The sequence below is a fragment of the Biomphalaria glabrata genome, chromosome 5 (assembly GCF_947242115.1).
Source record: "Biomphalaria glabrata chromosome 5, xgBioGlab47.1, whole genome shotgun sequence".
NCBI lineage: Eukaryota > Metazoa > Mollusca > Gastropoda > Planorbidae > Biomphalaria > Biomphalaria glabrata.
The window spans coordinates 49652779-49671885 of record NC_074715.1 but is presented as its reverse complement, the minus strand read 5'-3'; the positions used below and the strand labels follow the sequence as shown (position 1 = coordinate 49671885).

Genomic DNA, 19107 nt, shown 5'->3' with positions numbered 1-19107 from the left:
GAAGTGATAGGGAAGGACTATATTAATTTTCTGAACTTTTTATTTTTGGTTCTATGAGAATTGATATATATATCAATAGAAAAGAATTGAAAAGAGCACGCAGATCTTACATTCAAAGGGATATAACTGTGTTGATAAAGAATTCGTACCCATTATCCACGTTTACTTCCCTTGCAATAAATTATGTTTCTCTTCCACCATATTAGTTTTAAAAAAAGAAAAAAAAAATATTTGATGTACAAAGTAAATTTAAACTATTAAAATAAAGCAACTTTTTAGCTTTTTTTTTTAGTTTAAAAGTACAATGAGGTATACATGTAGCTGCACATTATCTTTCGCCTTTTTTTAGGCGCCTTAATTTTTAATGGGTATTTCCTATAAGATAAGAAATTACACTCCTTACTGTTGCATCTCTTACAGGAAGAGGACATTCTCAATATCTGTATACATATGTGAACATTTTAAATTGTTCAACTTTTCAAAATATATATATAATATACCAGCCTATGGTGGTTATTAACCACTTTGTTACCTGAAAATTAGTCTTGTATTGTATAGCAAGTATTTTGTTATTTTATTGGTGTCCGGACATCTGAAAAGTTTTTAAAAACTTTCGCTATTCGCTGAGTGTGGTCCAAGTCATGGTTCTTGTTTGTCTAGTTGTATTTCTCAGCTATTGTGTACTTCATGGTCTGGGTCACAATCCTATAAGTTACAGTAAGTTCACTTTATTTTTTATTAAGTATTGTCCATTTTCACTGAGTATTCTTGAACATTCCTCGTCCCATATGCCAGGACAGATTTGTACAAATGCTCCTTCTTCCCCAGTGCTATTAGAGCATGGAATGGGTTGCCTGAGCTAGCCAGGAAAACCAGTGACTTGGCAGAATTTAGGTCTTTGGTTAACATGCATGACTTAATGCATGACGTGACGCGTAGGACGTAATCATCTTCTTTTAGGAAGTAACGTCTGTATTATATAAGATAAGATAAGATTCCTCGTTCCATATGCTAGGACAAATTTTGTACAGATGCTTCTTCTTCCTTAGTGCAATTAGAGCATGGAATGGGTTGCCTGAGCTAGCCAGGAAAACCAGTGGCTTGGCAGAATTTAAGTCATTGGTTAATATGTTTGACGCGTAGGACGTAATCATCTTCTTTTTTGAAATAACGTCTGTATTATATAAATATAAATAATGGCGTGGGATGCATGATACTAATCTGTGCAATAGCTCCTTCTTCCCTTCTGCCATTAGAGCATGGAAAGAGTTGCCTGACTCAGCCAGAAAAAGCAGTGACTTAGAGTTTAAGTCTTTAATTAACCTTCACGACTAGATTAGCCCATGGTATGCGGCCCCGCTTATGACGAAATTAGTCTCTCTTATCTTAACTCCTTTAGTAAACTCACTAAATTTAACCCTAACCCCTAACCCTAACACTGAACCATATTCTTCAAATACAAAATAAAACAAAAATAATAATAAAAATACTCAGAAAGCCACAAAGATAAAGATACATTCCTTGCTCCTTATTCCTGGACAAATGCGTAAGAATACTCCTTCTTTCCTAGTGCTATTAGATCATGTAATGAGTTGCCTGAGTCAGCCAGGAAGCCCATTGACTTGGCAGAATTTGTCATTGATTAACATGCATGACTAGATTGACCTAGGAACACACGCAATCATCTTTTTTTGAAGCAACGTCTGTATTTCAAATAATGATGATAAGATAAGATTATCTTATAGATTACTTACGTAACTTCAAAAAAAGAAGATAATTACATCCTACGCCTTTCATGTGTCAATCTAGTCATACATGTTAATCGATGACTTAAACTCTGCTAAGTTGTTGGTGAATTCAGGCAATCCATTCCATGTTTGCATCCATTATAAAGTACAGTGCAGCGTACTAGAAGTGCCCAGAGAGAAGTGAAGCATTTAGTATGTTCTCTCATGGGTTGAATATCGTGCCCTAATACACTCAAGTAGGATGATATTTGAACCGCTCTTCACTTTATTTTTAATGCATGATAGTTGCCTAAATCAAGTAACGTACTATTTTCAGACCTTGCAATTTGTAGGGCATACAATGTAAAGGGCATATGTTTTATGGTCGACGTTTAACGAGGGTGTCATGTAGCAAGCACAACGAATAACTGCCTTTACTTTCCCCAACTAATGTCAGGTACCCAGTGGCGTATCTAGGAATTTGCCATCATTTGGGGGCCCGGAGGGAGGGGCCCTGCATTTTGCGTAATATTTAATGTAAAAAAACATTCATTTGGGGGACCCCCTTAAGTTGGGCCCCGGAGGGATTTCAACATTCTCCCCCTCCCTGCTACACCTCTGCAGGTAGCCTACCCATTAGTGTTGGGTGGACTCAAGGACTTAAGTTCCCGGAATTCGAAATCCCAACTTACACTGAGATTCGAACCCGAGACCACTCAACCACCTCGCTTCTTTTAGATTATAGATTCTATTAAAAATGGTTAATTTCCTTTAAATTAGAAAACATATATGTAGAATAATGTAGCTGAAACGTGTTTGTTAGTTTAAAATGGTGTCTGTGTCTCCTCAGTGTGTGGAAACTGTTCTGACCCCACGACCTGTGACCCTCAAGATGGACGTTGTACTGGGGGTTGTAAGATTGGCTACATGGGCCTAAGTTGTGACGAGTGTAAGTTGTTTCTAATCAGAGGCGGAGCTGGTATAGGAGACAATCAGATGTGTGCATAGTTATTAGAGAGAAAAAATAATATATAATTCCACTTGGTTCCATGTCACTCTATTACACTTTGTTCCCTGTCACTCCATTACACTTTGTTTCATGTCACCCATCACATTTTGTTCCACGTCACTCCATTACACTTTGTTCCATGTCACTCCATTACACTTTGATCCATGCCACTCCATTACACTTTTTTCCATGCCACTCCATCACACTTTGTTCCATGTCACTCCATCACACTTTGTTCCATGTCACTCCTGATCCATGTCACTCCATTACACTTTGTTCCATGTCATTCCATCACACTTTGTTCCATGTCACTCCATTACACTTTGTTCCATGTCACTCCATCACACTTTGTTCCATGTCACTCCTGTTCCATGTCACTCCATTACACTTTGTTCCATGTCATTCCATCACACTTTGTTCCATGTCACTCCATCACACTTTGTTCCATGTCACTCCTGTTCCATGCCACTCCACCACACTTTGTTCCATGTCACTCCTGTTCCATGTCACTCCATTACACTTTGTTCCATGCCACTCCATTACACTTTGTTCCATGCCACTCCATCACACTTTGTTCCATGTCATTCCATCACACTTTGTTCCATGTCACTCCATCACACTTTGTTCCATGTCACTCCATCAGATTTTGTTCCATGTCACTTCATCACACTTTGTTCCATGTCACCCCATCACACTTTGTTCCATGCCACTCCATTACACTTTGTTCCATGCCACACCATCACACTTTGTTCCATGTCATTCCATCACACTTTGTTCCATGTCACTCAATCACACTTTGTTCCATGTTACTCCATCACACTTTGTTCCATGCCACTCCATTACATTTTGTTCCATGCCACTCCATTACACTTTGTTCCATGCCACTCCATCACACTTTGTTCCATGTCACTCCACCACACTTTGTTCCATGTCACTCCTGTTCCATGTCACTCCATTACACTTTGTTCCATGCCACTCCATTACACTTTGTTCCATGCCACTCCATCACACTTTGTTCCATGTCATTCCATCACACTTTGTTCCATGTCACTCCATCAGATTTTGTTCCATGTCACTTCATCACACTTTGTTCCATGTCACCCCATCACACTTTGTTCCATGCCACTCCATTACACTTTGTTCCATGACACCCCATTACACTGTGTCACTTACACGTCCATCCCTGGTAGGGACGTCATCTCCTGTACAATTTATCACTATCACCATGTCATTTCGTAGCTGCCACTGCCTATTCACTTTGGCACTTTCCATTTGTCATGGAATAGTTTAACGATCTAGAAAGTAAGCTAAGGGCATTAGCCCTCCGACTGCCCACGTCAACAAATGAGATGTTGAGAATTGGATCGCTTATCCCCCTTCCAATGTAGACTCTTTATAATTTATATTCATGTATAAAGACCTTTGATCAATCTCAACAATTTTTACTGGTGGCATTGTCACCTTTCTTGTGTGACATTCACTTGAACATATTAGTATGATTCCACTTGAGTCTATGCTACTTTTTATCTCTAAGTCTACAGCTAATATCACAGCACAACAGACTCTCCATTTGTTGCGTATAAATAAGTAATACATATGCTGGCAAATGCCGCCATCAATGAATATACATTTTATCACATAATGCAGTGAAATATTCTAAGTACGCAATCAATATCTAAACTCTGAATCAATTACGTTGCTACATATTATGTGTTTAGTTTTTATGTGTTTACTTTCTGTGTTTTTACATTCCTTGTGTTACGTTTCTGTGCGTTTTCTCAGCCTCCTCGCTATCATTCACTCTATATTTCTCACTTTTTTTTCAATTTTCTTTTTCTTTTTAAAATTTCTTAAATCGTACTATATCTCTTTATTTTGTTTAGTATGTAGTAACTGCGCAGGTAATGGAAGCTGTTCACAGATAAAAGGCGTGTGCCACAACGGATGCAGGACAGGTTTTCGTGGCGACATCTGCATCCTAGGTAACGTCCAAGCAGAAGTGTTGCTAGGGTTGGTGTCATCGGGTGCGAATAGCAATTGCGAACATCCTCACACCTGAACTTTCTCAGTTAATTATTTCCTTGCTTTAATTTGTTAATGTAATATACTAAGTCAATTCATAACCTTAGAAACAAGGCTTTATTTCAATAAAACACGACTGATACACACAATAACACAGTACAGACTGGTCACGATTCACAGACTACGATAATGCGAACACGATTACAAATACTAGCACGATTACAAGCACGGGTAACACACAAGTTCATTTAACGATCACTCCATTCACCCCTCCTTTATTTCTTTCTGGGTCTTAGATTATAACCATGCGTATGAAGGGAAGGATCCGGAGGTATCTCTGGCGTAGACTTTTCTCCTTGCAAGTCGTAACTGTCCTGTACGGGACTCGAGTCAATATTGGCCTCTGGCATTGGGTGGCTCCCATGTGAGTCACTGATGACTTCTGGCTGGTTGTACATCATTGGGGTGGGACTCTGTGAATTACTGATAGTTTCAGGCACGTAGCGACTCCCTGGTGAGAGATCCAAAGAGTCACCGACCTGTTGAGGCAGAATACCGTTCTCTGGTTCGAAATAGTCGTTCGTGGAACTTTCCTTTGGCGCCAGGTGCCTAAGCGACACTGTCTCCTCCCGGCCGTTTGGAAATCGTATATGGGCGTACTGTGGGTTGCAGCTAATAAGTTCAACCTCTTGTACCAATGGGTCAAATTTTGAAGATCTTACAGGGGATTTTAGTAATACTTTGCCTGGGTTCTGTAGCCAAGTAGGCAAGGAGGTTCCCGTTGGCGATCTTCTGTTGAATTTGAAGATCCGTTCGTGTGGAGTTTCATTAGTAGAAGTACACAGTAATGATCGAATTGAGTGAAGTGCCTGGGGCAACACAGATTCCCACTGTGATAGTTCCAACTTCCCTGAGTCCAATGCTAATAAAATAGCCTGCCACAATGTTTTATTCAGCTTTTCAATTTGCCCATTTCCTTTGGCATTATAGGGCGTTGTCCTGCTAGTGGCTATGCCCTTAGAATGTAGATATTCTGTAGTTTCTGTGGACATAAATGATGTGCCACGATCAGAGTGGATGTAACTGGGTGTTCCAAAGAGGAAAAATAACTGGTCGAAGCACTTTATTACTGTCTTAGATGTCATATCAGGACAGGGAAAAGCGAATGGAAACCGCGAATATTCGTCAATCATTGTTAACAAATACTTGTTGCGAGTAGCTGATGGCAAAGGACCTTTAAAGTCAACACTTATTCTTTCAAACGGCTGTGTGGCCTTGATGAGCGTACCTGCAAATTCTTTATAGAATTGCGGTTTAATTCTATTGCAGGTTCTGCATTGTTGAATGGTCTGTCTGACCTCTTCAACCGAGAAGGGTAAGTTCTTTGACCTGACATAATGTAGAAGTCTAGTGACACCTGGATGACACAGGTAGTCATGGTACGTCTTCAGGCTACTTTGTTTCGTCATGGTTGCACAGTGCCCTCTAGACAAGGTGTCTGCTGCTGTGTTGGCGTTCCCAGGTCTATACTGTATATCAAACTTGAAGCTTGCCAGTTCCAATTTCCACCTTTGTATCTTATCGTTTTTAATTTTCTTGTCATGAGTGTCTTTAAATATGTATGAAATAGACCGCTGGTCCGTAATAAGGGTAAAATGATTGCCACACAAATAATGCTTCCATTTGCGTATGGCTTCAATTATTGCAGTGGCTTCTTTCTCTATGGCAGATTGATGCCTTTCAGTAGGTGAAAGAGTTCTAGAGAAGAATGCAATAGGTCTTCCCTCCTGATTTAAAGTGGCAGCTACTGCGATGTCAGAAGCGTCAGTTTCCACAATTAGAGGATGGTCATACTTTATGGTGAAAATTGCTGCTTTCTGCAATTCTTCTTTCAAGTCTTCCAACGCTGTTTTTACTTCTGTAGGTACAGGAAAAATTTGATTTTTCATTATAGGATACATTTTGTAGGAGAAATTTGGTATCCAGTGAGCATAATATGCCAAAAGTCCTACAATCCTTTTCTGAGACTTCAGATCTTTTGGAGGTGGCAAATCTCGCAGAGCTTGAAATCTATCAGGGTCCGGCTTCAAATGCCCTTTGGATAGTTCATATCCAAGCAGCTTTACCTTCTTAGTAGCAAATACACTTTTATTTTCGTTGAAAGTTATTCCGTATTCCAGAGCTACCTTCTGAAAATGCAACAGATTTTTGTTATGGGAGTCTACATCTGTACCACATATTGTTACATTGTCGACATAGGCAAACGTGTCAGACAACTTTTCTTTTTCTATAATAGTGTCTATGGTTTTCTGGAAGCAAGCTACACCGTTAGTGACCCCAAAGGGTATTCTGCAAAACTGGTAGAGTTTACCACAAGCTTCGAAGGCTGTGTATTTCTTTTCGCTCTGTTGGATAGGTATTTGGTGATAAGCACTCTCCAGATCCAATGTGCTAAAGATTTCATACCTGGAAATTTTCTCCACCATTTCATCCACTCTAGGCATGGGGTAAGCGTCCAGGTAAGTAAATCTATTTATAGTTTGGCTATAATCAACGACCATTCGCTTTTTGTGCCGCTCATTGGTCGTGACAAGGACTTGAGCTCTCCAAGGTGATTTGGAAGGTTCAATGATACCGTTTCGTATCAATTTCTCAACTTCAGCTTTAATAAATTGTGTGTCTTGGAAGGAGTAACGACGAGATTTAGTAGCAATAGGTCTGCAATCAGGGGATAAATTTGCAAACAATTGTGGTGCCTCTACCTTAACAGCATTGAGCGAGCAGACATGAAATGCAGGTCGACCACCGTTGAATGGAATTATCAGTTCTTTGTGTAATGCGAGGAAATCTAACCCAAGCACTACATCAGTGCAAAGTTCATCTAGTAACGAAAGTTTGAATTGATTGTAAACTTCCCCTTTGTATTTTAGCGATGCAAACGTTTGGCCTCTTGTGACGCTTGACAGTTGAGATGACGCCATAGAAATTTTGTGCTTTGAACGTGTCACTGACCAATCGTACTCTCTTGGTATGTTTGAAGAAATGTAGCTTTCCCCGCTACCTGTATCAATTAGGGCTTTTAGATTCACGCCATTTACAGAGATGTGTACTGTTGATTTAGTTAAACCAGGTACAGACGAAGTAGCAATTAGTGATGTTAGATGTGTAGAGTCCTTAATGCAGCTACAATCTTTACAAGATTGTCTTTTAATCTCGTGGCTAGGAGATGTTTTGACTTTTGTTTTGGTTATAGGAGTGTTGCGAGACCTGCAAACCTTCGAAAAATGTCAATTTTTCCCGCACGAATGACACATGCAGTCTTTGGCAGGGCATTTCGCTCTGAGATGCCGACTACCTCCGCAAAAGAAACATTTAGTATTCACTGTTGCGATTGTTTCTGAGTCCACCATTTCTTCGGTTGAGATTGCCGATGACGAAAGAGATGACTCTACCAATTGAGACGGAGTACTAAACGAACTGGATTCTTTTTGGGCCATGTCGAGAGTCTTGGCAATATCTAAAGCCATTTTCAAGTCAAGGGATCTTTTCTCAAGTAGCCTCTGTCTAATTACACTCGAACGCATGCCGCTAACAAAGGCATCGCGAATGGCGTCCTCTTCATTTTTGTCAGCACTGACAGCTCGGAACTGACAATCTCTGGCCATCACTCTCAGCTTGTGTACAAATTGATCAAGACTTTGATCGACTTCTTGTTTGCAAGTTGCAAGCAAATGTCTGGCCAATGTTTCATTAGGGGCCTTCACAAATAAATTCTCAAGAATAGATTTTGCTTCTGAGTATTTAGAACAGGTAGAAATATACTGATATAAGGATGGAGACACAAAGTTGCATAGCAGGTCAAACTGTTCGCTTTCACTAGCCCCTACCTTCGTTGCGAATCTGTCAAAACAAGAAATCCAATGTTTCCATGTAACTGAAGCATTAGTTGAACTAGGATCAGCATCCAGTCTATTGGGACGCAAAAACTTGTCCATTTAAGAATGGTTGTATTGAAATAAATTGTAATATACTAAGTCAATTCATAACCTTAGAAACAAGGCTTTATTTCAATAAAACACGACTGATACACACAATAACACAGTACAGACTGGTCACGATTCACAGACTACGATAATGCGAACACGATTACAAATACTAGCACGATTACAAGCACGGGTAACACACAAGTTCATTTAACGATCACTCCAGTTAATAATAAAGCCTAATATTAAATACATTGATTGGTGCACAGCATTAAATGCTCCTGATTCTTTTTTTTTCTTTTAATATCAAATTACTTTTGAAGTGGTATTATTTCTCACATTTTAAAACGTTGATGTCACTCGTGAGGTCCGCACGCCTAACACCACGATAGCGACACCATTGCGTCCCATTACTAGATCTGGAATACAGAATATAAATAAGGCCTTGTCTTTGAGTCAGAATATCTTATACATCAGACTTAGTAGATGAAACTAACAAGGTTTACATGTAACGAGATAAAATGGCTTCAATTGGTTAAAAAGAAAATTTTAAGAAAATCTTATTTTTAAAAGAAAAAGCTTATTTTAAGGATAAGAACTCCGCCTTTAAAACTATATCTATCAATAATGTATAAACAATCCCCTTAATCAATTATTAATTGATTAATTAATCGAGTATTTTGTTTATTGATTCATGTTCTGTTAGGCACAATAAATAATTGTTTAAAGTATCAACTTGAGCGGAAAATGCGTGATATTATTAACAATTATTTACTGAGACTAAACCCAACAAATTTAGCCATATCTGTGAATAATGAAGGATTAGTTTCCTTTGTCTAATATGTTACCATTAATACTTATATTGATTCTTGTCTTGTCTATGCTAATAAAAATGTGTGCGGTTTCAACTTGATCGAAAAATGGGTGTGGGAGCATTAAAGTGTATACACTTGTTACCAGACAGACTGAGTGAATTTATTAAAGATTGGTAAAAAAATAAATTCGACTAATTTCTAGGTCACCTAGCATATCAATCAAAGCATCTAGAATATGTAGGAAAAGTAGGAGGCGCGGTGGCTGAGCGATTAGCTTCCGAACCGGTGTCCGTGGGTTCAATCCTGGTGAAGACTGAGTCCACCCAGCACTAATAGGTATCTGACGTTAGTTGGGGAAAATTAAAGGTGTTGGTCGTTGTGCTGGCCACATGACACCCTCGCTAACCGTAGGCCACAGAAAACAGATGATCTTTACATTATCTGCCCTATAGACCACAAGGTCTGAAAGGGGAACTTTTCTTTTCCTTTTTACACATAAATGACGCATGTCAGTGAATAGTTTGTAGTCCTAGTCTCTCATTGGTGTGTCCTCCTTTAAAAGTCTTTGTCCTCTTTTTTTTTGTCCTCCGATGAGTGTGCAGGGACTTCATATGCACGTTAAAGAAGTTTTTTTTTTTGTCGAACAATGTTAATGTTGTCTACTAAAACTTGCATTTCCCAGAATGCCATAACTGTGCCGGAAGTGGCGCGTGTGACATTGAGTCCGGTGCTTGCCTTGAGGGATGTACGAATGGCCACTGGGGAGATGAATGCACGTTCAGTAAGTAACCCAGACGTCAGCATGGCTGAGAGACGAGATTATCCAATATATAAATCACAGTGTAAGGAGTATGAATGTATGTCCCGAATAGAAATCAAAACCGTTTCACCAATCTTAATAAAATTTGGCATGAATGCTTTGTGGATCACGGCGGAGACCTAGTTATTTTAAATGTCTCTGCCACAACAAGGCCTTGAAAATAAAAATAATAATTAAAAAAAACAAAACATTTTATCGCTATTGAAGAAAAATACTTTTTAACAAAATCGGGTAAACCCATGTTCATAGCATTTTATATTGCCTATGCCGCCCTATGCAATGCAACATGGCGCTAGATCAGTGATACACAAACTACGTTTACAGTATTTTATATTAGACTTTTTTAAAATGTGTGCGATGTGTGAGACATTATATATATATTGCTCCTTTTGTCTCGAAAGGCAATGGATGCGCCCAGATGAGTCACTGGTTTTGGTTTAATCTTGAGACGGGGGCAGAATCTGGTGCGGCTAATCAAGCCAGTTCTAGAGCGGCAAACTTTGCCACAATTCATACATGTGTATGCCTCTGATTCAGGGCTAGCGGACAGGGCAGCTTTCTTTTTTTTTCCCTCTTGATTAAGGCCGCTTCAATTCTTTTGTTCTCAGCGAAGATTGTTATATATTGTTAGGCACCTTGATTATATTATTAGTTAGTTAGAGACGCACCATAAAAGACGTATATTGAACGGGACTAGTGACGCTTGGGATATTTTCGGTTAGAGACTGGACAGTTAGCTTTAGGATTCTCTTGGGTAAAGACGTGTTTTATTTGACAGAGACTCTGACTGTGGCTTTTTATTGGATTAAACTTATTATTCATTGTTCATCAGTGTTGACCACATGTTTTCACTTGTTAAAATAGATGTGTGTTGATTATGTGCTGTCGTTCAATTACATTGAATACACCCGAACAAGAAACCCAAACGCTTGCTGAGTAATTGATTGAAATCTAACAATCATCTACAATTGACTTCAGTACAGGATTGACATCCATCACAATATATATATATATATATATATAATTCTTTCTTTCCGTTCTCACCTTCACTTATAGTATCACAAGATGAAGTGACACTGCTACTTCTGGATAAACTCTACAACTAACTGACAAGACCCACGTGACTACTCAAAAGGCTAAACCTCGTTTTACGTGTCATTTTATTAATGCCCGTTGACCAAAAGAAACATGAAATTAACATCATCATCCGTATAGATTGCAAGGTCTGAAAGGGGAAAATTTAATTTACTTTCACTAATAATTTGTATTTTCGTGTTGCTCTGTCTAGTGTGTGGGGCCTGCTCTGGTAACGGGTCTTGTGATCGGCATTCTGGAAGGTGTCATTCCGGATGTTTACTTGGCCACAAGTTTTATGATTGCCATGGAAGTGAGTACACTTTATACAGTTAAGTTTTGATGGGTATTTGTGAGTAAACTGAAGACATGTGTAGCTCAATGGAACTTTCAGAAAAGTCGGACAAGAACAAGATTGGGAGAAATTTGGAAATGAATAGACACAATCAACAATGTCGAGGATGCCATTTTCAAAAATACCAGTTGCCAACTAATTAGTAAAAAAAAAGCAAAATAAAAAAAAAATAGGCCTATATCAAAGAGGAAAACTACACAATAACATATATCTCTCAATACTGTAATATTTATTTCTCCTTTTCAATATTAAACGAAATAATTCAATTACCATTATTTACTTAAATATTTTAACTAATTTTTAATGATTCATGTTTTGTTAGGAACAATGAATAATTGTGCAAAGTTTTAACTCGATCCAGAATGAAAAGCTATAGAAATAAAATGTTACACATTTGTACCGGAGCGAGTGAGTTGATATTAAGTTTTGTAAAATTACTTTTGCGCTATAAGTGAAATAGCTTAAAAGTTGGATCCTACGATACTGAAATATTGACACAATTTTAGGTACTTATTTTTTTTATTCTTTATTCTGTACACTGGTGATTTCGAGACTGCATATTTTGAAAAATTTTCTATACACAATAGACAACTATTATTTCTCTAGTTCTTCGCGTTTTCTTGTCAATGTTAAAAGTCAATTTCACATTTTACTTAAGAATAAGATTAGGGCCGGCCTTGTGTATTCGGAGGCCCTAGGCGAAGGGAAAAAAAAAAGCGGCCTCAAATGAAAGAGAAAAACAAAAAAAAATTTAAGGCCCAAAAAAATATGCAATGAGTTAAAAACATTGCTGTGTCTATTTCTAAATCAACACTAAAAGGAAGAAGCAATGGTCTTCTAACAAATGTAGTCTGACTATTAGATCTCAACATTCCTGGATAAACCTTGAAGAATAGTAGAGACCTAGAGCTAGGCTAGTTGACATAGAGCCCCAGCGTTCTGCTATGTTGAGAAAGAGGCTAGTAGACATAGAGTCATAAAGTTCTGCTATGTTGAGAACGAGGCTAGTCGACATAGAGCCATAGAGTTCTGCTATGTTGAGAACGAGGCTAGTAGACATAGAGCCATAGAGTTCTGCTATGTTGAGAACGAGGCTAGTAGACATAGAGCCATAGAGTTCTGCTATGTTGAGAACGAGGCTAGTAGACATAGAGCCATAGAGTTCTGTTATGTTGAGAACGAGGCTGGTAGACATAAATCCACAGAGTTCTGTTATGTTGAGAACGAGGCTAGTAGACATAGAGCCATAGAGTTCTGTTATGTTGAGAACGAGGCTGGTAGACATAGAGAGAGAGAGAGCTCTGCAACGTTTGAGATTAGATTCATGTTTCGCAATTTTTGCTCTAAAAAAACATTCTTTGAGCGAGGCCCCCACCAAAACGGAGACCCTAGGCGGCTGCCTAATCAGCCTATGCCTCATGCCGGCTCTGATACGATGAGACTTTGTTGCTCCTATTATTCTACTTTTGTCTCTCTGCGTTCCAATCTCAGCACTCGCATCCTATAAAGGTAGTCGGTTTAGAATCCTTGATCTTTATGCTGTTCCAGCCTGCAGTACTTGTGTAAACACCACATGTAACCAAGGCGACGGGCATTGCATGCACGGATGCTACCCTGGTCACTATGGGCTTGACTGTGAAAAAGGTAGGTATTCAACGCTGACCTGCGACGTCGCAACGTGTGGGCAGTTTTGACCAATAGCTCGTTGCCACGTCACAGTCAGTGTCGAGGCTTAGTATAGAATTGATAATAGCCTCGTTTTGACATAAATCCAGTGGCGAAATATCCACCAAGATGTCTGATGCTCGTGAAGTAAACACAGATTCTACTTAAGAAAATGAGGTAGTTCCGTATCTCTGACTTAAAAAAAAAGTCACGTGGTTATGGTCTTATATATGATAATAATGGCAATGTCTTCCTATGATAAAAGATGTAAATCTAGATCGAGTACTAGCCTAGAACTAGTAGATCTATTTGACGATCATATCAATAAGTGAATCATTTTAACATATTTTGTTTTATGAATTGAAGATATATAGATAATGATATCGGTGTGTCCTGAAAAAAAAACAAAATTCTGATAAATCAACATTTGTTGATATTTGCAACCTTGACATTGAAATATGCGTTCTCGAAGTCTGTTTAGTTTCGGTATCACATGGGATATTGGAAATGTCTGCTATGAAGCAATGAAAGTTGTAGTATATGAGCCTTTAGGCCAACGGTGACGTTTACTGAAGAGAAATAGCTTCGTGTGACATCCATCTCAAATGAATATGATACATTTTCCCGTACATTTTCATTGCCCTTGCCATTGTACGTTTTGTTTTAAAGCTGCTTGCAGTTTTCTGCAAGGCTGGGAAACAAGGACCAGAACTCTACCGCCTCTAAATGTATCATATTCTATAGACTGGGGGCGCGGTGGCTGAGCGGTAAAGCGCTTGGCTTCCGAACCGGGTGCAGACTGGGATTTTTAATTTCGGGATCTTCGGGCGCCTCTGAGTCCACCCAGCTCTAATGGGTACCTGACATTAGTTAGGGAAAAGTAAAGGCGGTTGGTCGTTGTGCTGGCCACATGACACCCTCGTTAGCCACAGAAACCTGCCATCACCTGCCCTATAGACCACAAGGTCTGAAAAGGGAACTTTACTTACTATTCTATAGACTACAGATGTTACTTCAAAAGAGAAGATAATTACGTTCTACAATTATCATGTTTCAATCTAGTCATTCATGTCAATCAGCAAATTAAACTCTGCTAAGTCCTTGGTTTTCCTGTCTGATTCAGGCTACCCATTCCATTCTCTAATAGCACTAGGGAAGAAGGTGCACTTGTACGAATTTATTCTAGCATATGGATAAGAAATCTTTCATATAAAAATAATAAGTGAAAAGGTTAAGAAGACTAACTGTTTAATAATTTAAAAGAAACGGGGGTTGCTTCCAATGACCATTGAGCGTGCTTATGAACCATCAAAGTGCTAACAAAACGCCAATTTAAAAGAAATATTAGAATGTAAGTGTGAAGAAACAAGTCCTTTTAAGTATAAACTGCCTTTTATTGTGCAGCATTCAAACCTAACATATTTACAAGGCGAACATTATCTAGAGATAACCAACTCCACTAGATGACTTCCTTTCTTCATATTTACAACACACTCGTCACTTCCCGCAAGTCCCCTAACTCTCCGATACCCAAAAAACTTGACCGTGTGTCACGGTTGACCACACACAGTAACCGTGTCACAACAGTAAGCCTCAACGTTCCCTGTTATCATCTTTTTTTTTTTGAAGTAACGTTTGTATTTTTTTAAGATAAGACAAAAATGGTTAGGCTGTCTCCCCCCCCCCCCCCCCACCTCCCCTGGCCCAACACTCTGACGCCTCTGCAAAGTTGCGTAATGTGTATCCACTGATCGTAACCACAGCATGCATGCACTGCAGAGCTGACAACCCGGAGTGTGATCGAACAACAGGGGCGTGTCTATTCGGATGTAAATCAGGATTGGTGAATCCTTTCTGCGAAGGTGAGTTCTCGTCTTTTCAATGATCTAAGCCAAGACCTACTGTCATAGAACGCCTGGAAAAATAATCTGCAGCGTCGCAACCTGTGGCCACGTCACAGATCTGTACTACATGGAAACGAGCTATTGGTCTCCACTGCCCACAGGTTGTGACGTCGTAGGTCAGTGTTAAGGCCTACTATAACCATTTGTCTCGGCTAAGCCTACTGTATACCACACTGCCTCTTAACATCAGGAGATTTCTTTATAGTTTAGAAGTTCACACAAACACCATTTCTTTAAGACTTAAAATAAAGACCTTTATTGTTTGTTGGTCTTTTAGTGTGCATAAAGAATTGAAACGCACAGAAACAGGGCCGGACTTAAGCCACTGCAACCTATTCTGCGGCAGTGGGCCACGCACTTTCATAGGCCCAAGCTATTTCTAGGTGTAAATTATTATATTAAATCATTATTGCTTATAACAGAGTTCTCGTGGCTTCCTGATTTTCAAAGGAACTCCTGGAAAACTGCTGAAATTATAAAAATCTGAAAACTCATAATAAATCTCCTGAAAAATTGACAAAATTGTCATTTTGGGGTGTTATTCAATATGGAAAACGCCAATCCTACGCGCGATTAAGATTTCATTTTAATAAAAATGTAATGTAAAGACTAATTTATTTTCTAATACAAATCTTTATTTTCATTTATTCTAATCTTTACCCAGACTGGGCCCCGCTCAGTCCGTTCCGCAAAGAGCCCCGCAATTGTTAGGGCCGGCCCTGTTACAGAAACACCGTATAAGGCTTTAGGCGAATTCAGTATTACGAAACTAAAGGCTTTGAAATCTGTTAAGAACTTTAATAAGAGATAAGGCGATGGAGAACAACTTTGACGTAACTTACTGTTATTCAGAGTGGCCCATTGGACAGACCCATCAGCCCAGGGCCGGTCCTACAGAATGCGGCGCCCTATGCGAAAAAGATTGCACGGGGCCTAATCTGGGTAGGGATAAGGATAATAAGTGAAAACTAAGAATTTTTTTTAGAAAATAAATTTATCTTTGCATTTTACTCCTACTTTACTAAGTGCAAAATCAAGATCAAATTAACTTTACGAGCCATCTACAATAGAAGGTAGATTTCCAACATAAAGTCGATAAACATTCAGATCTGCCTTTTAGATTTTTACTAACGACTAGCAAAATATCGCTTTTAATTTTCTTAAGAGATCGAGATAGATTTAGATCTATATTTAAATGACTTTGACTATTCCAGTAAATGAAGTATTGGAATGTACTGTTTTGGTTAAAGTTTGCACTATTATTTTTATTAAATGAAAGCTGATAATGCCATTTTTTTTAAATCGCGAGTAGGATTGGTGTTTTCCATATTGAATTACGCACCAAAAATTACAATTTTGTCTACTTTTCAGAAAATGTTTTGAGTTTTCAGGATATTTTAATAATTTCAGGAGATTTTCATTACTAAAATCAGGAGACCGCGGAAACCCTGTTATAAGTTAAAATGGTTTAATTTAATAATTTACAACTAGAGTTAGCGCGGGGCCTATGAAAGTGCGGGGCCCACTGCGGCCGCATAGGTTGCAGTGCCCTAAGACCGGCCCTGCATCAGCCCATTAGATACCGGCCCATTAGCCCGAATGCCCATATTCAGTGGAACCTCGAGATACGAGTTTAATTCGTTCCAGACCCGAGCTCGTAAGTCGATCTCACACGAATTTTTCCCATAGAAAGTAAAGTAAACCCAATGAATTGGTTCTAACCTTATATAAAGTCCCAAAGTGACCTAAATGCTAAAAAAAAAAGACATGTTATGAATTAATAAATGTACATGAAACACTTAAAATAAATCATGAAATGAGAGATGCAAAAAGAAAGTGATCAATCAAATGTATTGAAAGCAATGGTCAATATACAGGATAGTATCTGGGACTGGTGGCTGACGACTGCGGCTGAGTGTGGGTGAGGAGGAGGAGCGAGGGAGGACTGCACAGAACTAAGGCCACGTAAACAACACAGCCTAAACAAAACAACACTGCTACGTGTCGATGGATATCATCCTCTTCTTCGTATCATTTGAGGTTTGTACTGACGTCAACTTTCTTGGGGCCCATGATGCACGAGAATAATTCCGATTCAAATCACTCACCTCGCTAGCTACAACAGTCACAATACCGAGACAAGCCTTTTTGTAAAGCGCTGTGATACGTGCGAATGGTCGAGATCACGGTGTACCCACACTCTGCTGTTTTTGTCCAAGTAGTGGCTGAGGCAACTTCTCTCCATTTTCCCGCGCTGACAATTACGGTTCCAATTCCGAGTGAGAACGGAAAGATCCGATTTCACACGATCATTGTCGATTGGTTTTAGCTATTAATCTCGACTCGTAACTCGAATTGTCGCCCGTAAAACGAACAGAAATGTCGCTCTCGACGCTGCTCGTATCTCGAATTACTCGTATGTTGAGCAGCTCGTATCTCGAGGTTCCACTGCATTGCCAGTCCGCCCCTGGACGATCCCGTGACTGCATGAAGGCCTAGATATGAGTATTGTGTAATGTGTCTCATTATTAAACATTTCACAGAGGAATCCATTCACACAGATGAAAGCATACATTTCAATATAGCCGTGTTCTACATTAGTCTCTTGTTTATCATCGCGGTGTTGGGAGCTTTCGTTATCTGTAATTACAAGGTGAGTTCACGTCCGTTTAAACCATGGCCAAACTGAAGAAGGAAGCAAGAATAATTTATACAAATTTTTAAAACAAAGCCTACAGTGAGTAAAGGGAGAGCACCGTTCAATCGCTGCTACATCTCTCAATATAACAATGTTTATCTCCCTTTTTTCCAAATCAAACAAAATTAATTAATTACCACTAATTGATTGACTGGTGAATTTATTTTTAAAAAATTGATAAATGTGTTGTCAGCGACAATGAATAATTGTAACAAATTTCAACTTGATCGGAGTATGGGAAGAAATAAAATTTAAAAGAATCCATCCAGACCAGGGGTTCTCAACCTGTGGGTCGCGACCCCCTTGGGGGGTCGATTGACGATTTGCCAGGGGTCGCCTAAGACCATCGAAAATATGGATTGTTATTGTCTATTCTTCTATTGCTGTATGTGTGTGTGTGGGAGGGGGTCGCGTCAGAGTGGTGGATTGTAAAAAGGGGCTTAAAAGGTTGAGAGCCGCTGACCCAGACTGACAGAAAAAAAAATCTTTGTGACAAGTAAGAAAAAGGAGTAAAAAAAATAGAAAAAAAGATCTAAAAAGTATTAGAGATAGAAGAAGATAGGAAAGAAAAGAGGAAAGAAGGAATGAAAAAAAAAAGAAAGAAAAGAAAATAGAAGACAAAAAAAAAAAGAAGGAACAAAAGTGTAAAGAGAAAAGAAACAAGAGAAACAGAAAGTGTTGGAAGGGATGAGATACAGACAATTTACAGGCAAAAACATAACAAACCCCTGAGAGAGAAAGAGAGAGAAAGAGAGAGAGAGAGAGAAAATAGAAGCGAGATAATCCCTAATGCGAAAAAAAAATAAAAAAAAGATTGTATAAGTGTGTGGGGGATCCTTAAATTTTAATATTCTAAACATTTTTTTTTTCTTTCTCAGCATACCTCCAAAAGTCCCCCGCTTCTGGGCTCAAAATCTGCACTAGGCCTACACTCAAGTCAGTCATTTCGTGAATCAGCACACAGCATCACATTCTTTTAGGTGGCGCTACAAAAGTTTAATTCAAATTTTGTAATGAAAGAAACAAACATGCAAC

The 19107-nt window shown here is 38.9% G+C and overlaps 1 protein-coding gene across 2 annotated transcripts; it reads left to right on the top strand.

The window, feature by feature from the left end:
* Positions 1-432: 432 nt before the first annotated feature.
* On the top strand, positions 433-19107 carry LOC106053104 (multiple epidermal growth factor-like domains protein 6). 2 transcript variants are annotated; one of them, XM_056031006.1, is made up of 9 exons: positions 433-717; positions 2578-2676; positions 4620-4718; positions 10239-10337; positions 11665-11763; positions 13354-13449; positions 15234-15332; positions 17918-18027; positions 18951-19107. In XM_056031006.1, the coding sequence occupies exons 1-9, from the start codon at positions 642-644 to the stop codon at positions 19050-19052; spliced, it is 879 nt and encodes a 292-aa protein (XP_055886981.1). In that variant the 5' UTR covers positions 433-641; the 3' UTR covers positions 19053-19107. The 2 variants fall into 2 exon arrangements, with proteins under 2 accessions (XP_055886981.1, XP_055886982.1); XM_056031007.1 differs by lacking the exon at positions 2578-2676.

Excerpts from the sequence above, each read along its gene's own strand:
- LOC106053104 (XM_056031006.1), top strand. The coding sequence starts at position 642 with ATGGTTCTTGTTTGTCTAGTTGTATTTCTCAGCTATTGTGTACTTCAT. Across the intron at positions 11,764-13,353 it reads GTTTTATGATTGCCATGGAA|CCTGCAGTACTTGTGTAAAC; the intron begins GTGAGTACACTT and ends ATGCTGTTCCAG. Across the intron at positions 18,028-18,950 it reads TCGTTATCTGTAATTACAAG|CATACCTCCAAAAGTCCCCC; the intron begins GTGAGTTCACGT and ends TTTCTTTCTCAG.